Here is an 8,234-nt window from a genome sequence, read left to right as displayed (position 1 = left end):
TGGCCCTGACAGAAATGGAGAACAATGTTAGTTCTGGCATGTCACGTTAGTCACATGACACATGACACTCAGCTGATCCACGTCAACCTATAGGACTACAACCCCAATCATAATTCCCTTTATAAGGTCCTTTCAGTCATTATTCAGCAGCTATCGCTTTGCTCAGAAGCTAATCTCCCACCTCCATCCCCAACTCTTCCTCTTGTGCATTAAGGACTTGGCTTGGATATTTCTTGAGTCAGACCACTGAATTATGTTGTTACATAAAATAATCACTTAGAACATTAATGATATCTGCTACAATAATCATTAATGTTGGTTCTGTTCTGTTATCCTATAGTGGGGTTATTTATGCTCTCCCTGCTCCTATCCATGCAAGGCTACATGGATAGGCAGGGAGTGTTTGCCCAGAACGGAACCATACCCCCAACCTAAAATGTATGCTAATTGTAAGTTATTTGACAATAATGGTCCTGACAGAACTTTCTTTATATTTAATTATTAACAGATCTGTTGCTTTGACACTACTCTGTTTCAGAAAAACCTTTGCAATTACTTTCCAGTCTATACAATAAATGTATTGTCAAGTTTATTGAAAATAGGATAGCTATATTTTACAATGCAAATTCTATGTCTTGCTGTAAGTCACAATAAAAACAACAACACTACTATACAGTTTGTGTAATCCTAAAATAAAACCCAAATTTTAGAAATGTGATAAAAATGAACATAATCTTAAAGTAATACATTAAATTAATAATATATCAATATCTAAATGTAGGCAGAAAACGTAAGATTAAACTGGATGTTCTACAACAACCAATGGGTAAAGGTGGATGGGCATATCCTAACGTTAAATTATATGTTTAGGCAATACAAGCACTGGATTCATAAACCTCCTGATTCTTCTTGGGTTGAAGTAAAAATGGACTTATCTGGTACTTCTGAATTAGTAAATATCTTAGATAAGATGTAAGTTCCTACTGAACTGAAGAATTTGTCTCTTATATTTGCAACTTTGCAAGCTTGATCTGCTAGATTTTTCTTATTATAAACAACCCGAATCTATTATCTCCTCGCTTGTAGAAAATTCTGGTCTGTGTCCTAAAAAAAGAGCATATTTTTTCCCCTTGAGATTTTTGGGGGTCAGTGAAGGTCCTAGCATGGTACCCATAATATGAAAAATGAAATACAAATCTACGTGTATTTCTTTATTTATATAAATATGGTGATGGTTGTTTTCCTCCATTATGTGTTATGATAAATATGCTGCATGTATTTTTTCTTTTTTTATTGTTCTTTTTCTTTTGATATGTTTTTGTTACTTTTGTTTTTATTATTGTTGTTATTATTATTATTGCTTTTCTGTTGTGGTCCTGCTTTGTAATATGCTTTGTGTGCTACTCACTGGTTTATGATCAATTAATAATTAAATGAAAATCTTCCACCAAACAAACATATATAAAGAAATATAACAGCACAGAAAAATTAATTAGAGTGAAAAAAAATAAAAAATAAATATTTGTGATCAAAAAGTGCTGCTTGCTTGGTGACCATCAGTCAGAAAGTTGCTCTAGAAGTTCCTCCAGTTCTTCAATCTCTTTGGAGACATCTAGGAAAACAAGGATAGCAAGATGTTATACTATGTAGGCAGTGATTAACATTAATAAGTCATTTTTTGCTGTCTTGTTTCTGTGGTGTAGAAGGATTCTATTCTCTCTCACCCATTGATTTGCTTTTGCTGGTTTGTGACAGTGAGAGATCTATTGCTTTCTTTAGTTCTGATTCAAGAACAGTCTTTATGTCGAGCTGCACAAAGAACAAAGGAAGACTTAGTTTGATCATTGTAATCTACATGCTTGTCCTAATGAATGTGAGATCAGTACCTTTAATTTATTACACTTTTTAAGCACTTCCATTTTTGCATTGTTAAACATGTCTTGTTTGATCTTATCGACTGTGGTTATTAACTGCTTTTGCATTCTCTTCAGGGATCCCGGTCCTTTGAAAGCTGCAGCTTCTAAAATAAGCAATGGTATTTATTCATTTTCTTTATCATGGAGACAAATAAAAACAAGAAAATAAATACATTCTTAGATGTGTGTTTCATGAAATGCATTTTTGAATGGCTTTTGGATTATCCACTAATTTAAAAGTACAATTTCCAAATAAAATAGTTTGAAATCCTTGGTCATTTAAATTCTAGCTTACGTTCATAGCAAGAAGCCATTTCATTCACAGTGGTTTTTTTGATTGATGAGTAGATGTCCTTCTTCATGTCAACAGTGTGTCTTTTGAACAATGCCTTCAGTTTGGTTTCCTGTCAGAAGGAGAAAAAACAAACAAACAAACAAAAAACAAAACTTATTCTTCAATAGAAGTAAAGGCAAACACAGAGGACCAGGGCTGTATTACAGACAACTGAACTCACCTCTGTCTTGATGAAGTTGTGAATGTAATGAAATATGGAAGATCTGGCGTAAGCAGAGTCACTCTGCATGATACTGAATTTATCAATCTGTGCCTGCACTGACTTTTCTGTTTTTTCATTCACACTGAAGCCAAAAGAAAACCAATTATCATTTGTTTTTATAACGTTACCGATTATAGATGTATATGAGATGTGTATATGTGACCCTGGACCACAAAACCAGTCATAAGGTTAAATTTGACAAAACTGAGATTTATACATCATATGAAAGCTCAATAAATAAGCTTTCTATTGATGTATGGTTTGTTAGGATGGGACAATATTTGACTGAGATACATCTATTTGAAATCAGAAATCTGAGGATGCAAAAAAATCAAAAAGACTGAGAAAGTCACCTTTAAAGTTGTCCAAATTAGGTTCTTAACAATGCATATTACTAATCAAATTACATTTTGATATGTTTACAGTAGGAATTGTACAAAAAATCTTCATGGAACATGAACTTTACTTAATTTCTTAATGATTTTTGGCATAAAAGAAAAATCTAAAATTTTGACCCATGCAATGTATTTTTGGCTATTGCTACAAATATACCCCAGCGACTTAAGACTGGTTTTGTGGTCCAGGGTCACATATATAGATGTATAAGAATTACAGAAAGTAAATTGTGATAGGAATAGCCAAATTCCCAAAAACGCAGTTTGCTTTATGACTCTGAACTTATGCAGCTGTATCATGACAAATTAACCAAAGATTCTGACAAGAAGGAATTCAAGAGATGAAAAGGAAAAAGATAATGTCTTTTTCCTGTAGAGCACAGATGCTCAAACCAGAACCTGTGAGCCAAAGGTGGCCCGTGATGACCTTTAATATGATTCACAATTCCATATCACAAGAAGAGGGAAAATAATAGGAAAAAACATGCCATTGAAGTACTAGAAATGGAATGATTAAACAGAACTTACGGAAAAATCTGACAGAAATCTTCGTCAATGTATTCATAAAGGTGTTTGACCAATGTCTTGTTCAGGTCTAGAACTTTATCCCTGTTTTTTGTACAGTGGCATCCACCCTTTCTGCACAAAGCTTCAAGGGTGTTATAGGCTATCTGTCCATTTATATTCAGAGTGACAAAAAAAAAACGTATTAAAAGGGCAAAAAAAATAAAAAGGTAGCTGATGATTCACAACATTTGAGTCACACTTACCGGCATTATAAATGCCTTTGTGGAAGCAACACATAATTGCACTGATTCTTCCACTCCCTTTGACAGATGCTGCTCCAAATCATTATAAATGCTGTCAAAATACTTGTCCAGTTCATGTAGTACCTTCACTAGATTGCTTTCAAGTTCCATGCGAATGCTGTCTTTCATTTCAGCCTAAAACATCCATACAACAGCAGTGAATTACAGAATAATATATATTAGCAACATTCTGGAAATATCTGCATGTAAGACATGTCTGTCCTTTTGATGCATACTGTTTTCTTGTCTGTATCCAGCTGAACACTTTGAATCAGAGACAGAACTCCCTTTGCTTCATAAACATAATTTCTGGTCAGTTCTCGGTTAATGCTCTTGTTAAGGCTCCTCAGCTCATCCTGCAGCTTTGGGATTTCTATAGAAGTGTGAGATACAGAACATACATTTACTTCATGTATGGATTCATGTTTGTGTCCTAATGGCGTACTGGGGTGTAGTACCAAGGAGTGTTTACCTGTTTCGATAGATTCCAGATTTAAACTGGTGTCAAAGGATGCGTTAGAACTTACAGTAAATACTTTAAGAAAATCATTGTCAGTGCTGATTTTTTTCTAGAAAGAAAAAAAGAAGTCATATAATCTATATACATATATTCCAAATTTATACAAAAAAAAAAAAAACTATGGTAACATAGTAAGTAAAAGTAAATAAATATTATATAAAACAATAATTACCTTGATTTCAGAATTTTCAAACTTTTCTTTCACCCTTGTCTTGGCAAGTTCATTTCTTTGACTTATGCACTGTTTTTTTTGTTCCTGAAGAATGATTAAAAATGATGTTTAGTTTAGTTTAGTTTAGTTTAGTTTAGTTTATTAACATGATAATCAGGTGCCTAATAATATTAGGTCATTTGTGAAATTAGTTTCAATGGTTAAATGAAACTATTTCTTTAAAAATTTCTTAAGATTTATAAAATATGTTTATATAATATTTCATATAAAATATTGTTTTAATTTGTTTTGTTGTAATTAATTGTTTTACACTTTAATCCAGGGGTGTCCAAACTTGGTCCTGGAGTGCTGGTGTCTTGGAGAGTTTAGCTCCAACTTGCCTCAACACACCTGCCTGGATGTTTCAGGTATTTCTAGTAAGACCTTGCTTAGCTGGTTCAGGTGTATTTAATTGGGGTTGGAGCAAAACATTTTAGGACAGTGGCCCTCTAGCAGCAGGTCTGGACACCCCTGCTTTAAACTTTAGTGATAGTTTTATGTAATATTTATATGTAAAATTTGTAAGATAATTAACATTCTTCTTTTCCTCTTTCCTCTTAAATTGTAACATTAATTAAATTCCATTCGCAACCAAATTTCCAGGAAAGTTCTGTAAAGTGCAACAAAAAGAAGAATTTGTTCATTCTTTACCTTTTCATCTGAGATTTGATCTTCAGTAAGCCGTGCAGCTCTAAACAGATAGATTAAAAAGATTTGAAAGATGTAAAACATTGACAACAGCCTAAAATTTCCAAAAACATGTCAACAATTCTAATGTAAAAAAAAAAAAAAAAAAAAAAACATATAGAGAGGACCTCAATGTGATATCTGGACAGATTGTAGAATTGTGTAATATGCTATTAAAAATGGGATATTCAGAATATAATACTACTTACAGCCCATTTAATGACAAAGAGATTCAAATTCTAACCTCATAAAGGCTACTGGATTGATTTCATCAGTCTTTGTACAGATGAAGTTGATGCTTCTACATTCTCCTCCTGGTCCCAGATCTTCAATGCAGTGCTTTAATATGCCCCAGGGGTCTCTGTCAGTTATTGCTCGATTGATATTACTTACAATCCACACAGAAGAGCACTCTCTCAGTTTCTACAGGATTTAAAATAGTCAGTTAGAGGACATGCTTGTAGTAACAGATTGTGTGGTTTTATAATGTTCATGTTTAGGAGTATACATACAGATTTCCACAGGTCATCTCTAGTCTTATTGCAGTCTCCAGTTCCAGGAATATCAACAAGCACAATGTGTTCCAGGAGTTCAAGACAATCTGGAATCTTGATGGTTACACTCTTCACAATCGGCCAGTACCAGTCACCACAACATGCTTCACTGTTTTGTATGTAACGTGCAACATCAGTGGCAAATTCAGAGACCTGTGGAAATTTTAATTTTAGAAAAGAAATTAATTTAAGAAATAAATGTAAGTTTTATTATTGTTGTTGTTGTTGTTGTTTTATGAAATACTAAATATTAGTTGAAGTCCTAAAAACGTACATCACTTTTAAAGATTTTTTTGGGGTTTTCCTTATGGATGTTTTCAATCTCTGCATATTTGTCATCGTTCTTGAGCTCTTCTAATGTTTTCTTGTCTGCATCAGCTCCATATAGTGCAGTGATCTTTTCTCCTGCAATTTCAATCAAGTCCTCATTCCTGTCCTCATTTTCATCTGATAAAACTATAAGAAGATCATTCAACTCTTTCTCCCACTCCTGCAGAAGTACAACATAGAAAATAAGGCTTTATTTCCTTTCCTCAATTGGGATTTATTTATATAATTATTTAAAAAACTCTCATTAAAGTCATGATAAGATCAGTATAAATGAGGAAACCTCTTTAGTAATGAGTTCGATCTCTGCTGTGTAGTTGGAGTCATTCAGATTGGCTTCCACCTGAGTAACAACAGATGTACAGGCACCAAAACAACCTGATGGCAGTAGATTTTTTTTCCCCAAGATTGCACTTAATAGGGAGCTTTTTCCTTCTCCTGATTTTCCAAAAATCCCTATGGTTGCCTTCTTTCTGTTAACAGTATTCATTTTATGTTTGTTTGAAATTTTGTCTTTGTCCATTATGATTGTGTGGTCTAAGTTATCAGTGACTCTTGTCATTATTTGCTTTGCCTTCAACATGATCTTTGTATCTGTGCACAAAGAGGAAAATGGTCACAATGAGGATTATTGTTTAAATAAATGCATTATATGATTTGCATTAGGCCTGTATATATCTTTACAAAACTTCACAATTTATATGTAATAATGAATTCAGTATGTAACACCTATTGCCTACAGATCATTACTTTCTTGTAAGCCCCTGCTGTAAATAAATTATGTAGACATTTTAGGCTAAAGTGATTATTTACTCTAGTGCCAGATTAAGAGTGGACAGATTCAAATTGTACTTGCCTGTTGTCAGTGGTGGCTCTGATTCATGATCATGCTTTCTTTTAGTACCTATCAGACAATTAAGTTTTTTTCCCCCTTCAGTTACAAATTTTTAAAGCAAACACACAATGATTTTATTATTCTATAACATAATATACCTTGGTTAAGCATTGTGGGATGGTTGGAAAGTTCTGGAGGGACTGGAGGGTGAAAAAACATTCATATTAAAAATATGGTTCAACTATCAACAGACTATTTTCATATCATAAAGAGAATGTCAGTTACCTTTAAAATATATTTTTATACATTAGAATAATATTAGTTTTGTTCATAGACTAAATTATCTTCCTTTTCTTAACCATAATAAGAAAATGGTTTGGCTCACCATCAGAGGATGTGCTAGGTGGTGATGGTACAGACAGTAGTGGAGGTACATCTTTTGTCATCCCATGAAATTTATCCATCTCACCTCCTAGTGTTTCAAAAAATATGCCTGATCTAATAAAAAAGAAAACAAAAAAAAGCTTATCCGTGTTGACATCTCATTTTTTTTAAGAATACGGTGCTGTGACAATAAAATAGCCCCATCCTGATTTCTTCTGTTTTTGTGGAGATCTCATTCTAAATAGTTTCAGATTTTAAAATTAAATATAAAACCCATGTGAAAAGCTAATTGCCCCCTTGAACTTAAAATCTGGTTCTGTCACCTTTACAGCAATAAATGCAACCAAATGCATCCGATAACTAAAGATCAGTCTTTATAGTGCTGTGGTGGAATTATGCACAATAAAGGGCTTCGGAGCATGAACTACTCATTTTAGGTCCTGCCACAGCAACCAGGTTCAAATTAAGACTTTGACTAGGCCACTGCAAAATTAATTGTAGTTTCTTTTTTTTTTCTTTTTTTGAGCTGTTCATGGTTTCTTCAGCTATTGCAAGTTGCCTAGGCCCTAAAGCAGCAAAGCATCCCCACACCAGCACCTTGTCACTGCTATGCTTGACCTTAGGTATGACGTTCTTTTCTGAATTTGGTGTTTGGTTTAAGCCAAATGTATCTACCGGGACCTCCGTCTTCCAGACAGTTCCACTAAAACCTTCAGAAAAGTGATCTTTATTGGCTGTTATGTTTCTAAAGGTTGTCTAGGGTTGGAATAAGTAACATTTAACACATAATAATTATTTATGTGTGGATGCCGAGAGACAAAATACAAATCAAGCAGCACCAAACATAAAAATAAAGAACAAAACAAAGCCAAACTGTATCAACCTCTAACCTAACTAATGGAAAATAATAATAATAATAATAATAATTATAAAAAAAAACAAAGGTAATAAAATAAACAGTCTTCAGCATTCACACGCCCTAAGTACACTATACAGTATATACAAAATTCTAAACTTACAGGGGGTGGTGCTCACTCCT

General features: G+C 33.4%; 1 protein-coding gene across 1 annotated transcript; it reads right to left on the bottom strand.

Annotated features, from left to right (window-relative positions):
- Positions 1 to 2,191: 2,191 nt before the first annotated feature.
- Positions 2,192 to 7,275, bottom strand: LOC141289391 (nuclear GTPase SLIP-GC-like). Its single transcript, XM_073821494.1, has 12 exons — positions 7,197 to 7,275; positions 6,260 to 6,570; positions 5,924 to 6,139; positions 5,608 to 5,802; positions 5,340 to 5,518; positions 5,060 to 5,099; positions 4,150 to 4,246; positions 3,914 to 4,050; positions 3,635 to 3,812; positions 3,397 to 3,535; positions 2,432 to 2,555; positions 2,192 to 2,320 (listed from the first exon to the last, which is right to left on the bottom strand). The coding sequence occupies exons 1-12, from the start codon at positions 7,273 to 7,275 to the stop codon at positions 2,192 to 2,194; spliced, it is 1,824 nt and encodes a 607-aa protein (XP_073677595.1).
- Positions 7,276 to 8,234: the final 959 nt, after the last annotated feature.

This window comes from Garra rufa, chromosome 17 (assembly GCF_049309525.1).
Source record: "Garra rufa chromosome 17, GarRuf1.0, whole genome shotgun sequence".
Classification (NCBI taxonomy): domain Eukaryota; kingdom Metazoa; phylum Chordata; class Actinopteri; order Cypriniformes; family Cyprinidae; genus Garra; species Garra rufa.
This window is presented reverse-complemented; position numbering and strand designations above follow the sequence as displayed.

Coding starts and splice junctions, on each gene's coding strand:
- LOC141289391 (XM_073821494.1), bottom strand. CDS start 7,275: ATGGATAAATTTCATGGGATGACAAAAGATGTACCTCCACTACTGTCT. Junction 5,100..5,339: donor AATCCAGTAGCCTTTATGAG/GTTAGAATTTGA, acceptor CTATCTGTTTAG/AGCTGCACGGCTTACTGAAG. Junction 2,321..2,431: donor ACAACTTCATCAAGACAGAG/GTGAGTTCAGTT, acceptor TCCTTCTGACAG/GAAACCAAACTGAAGGCATT.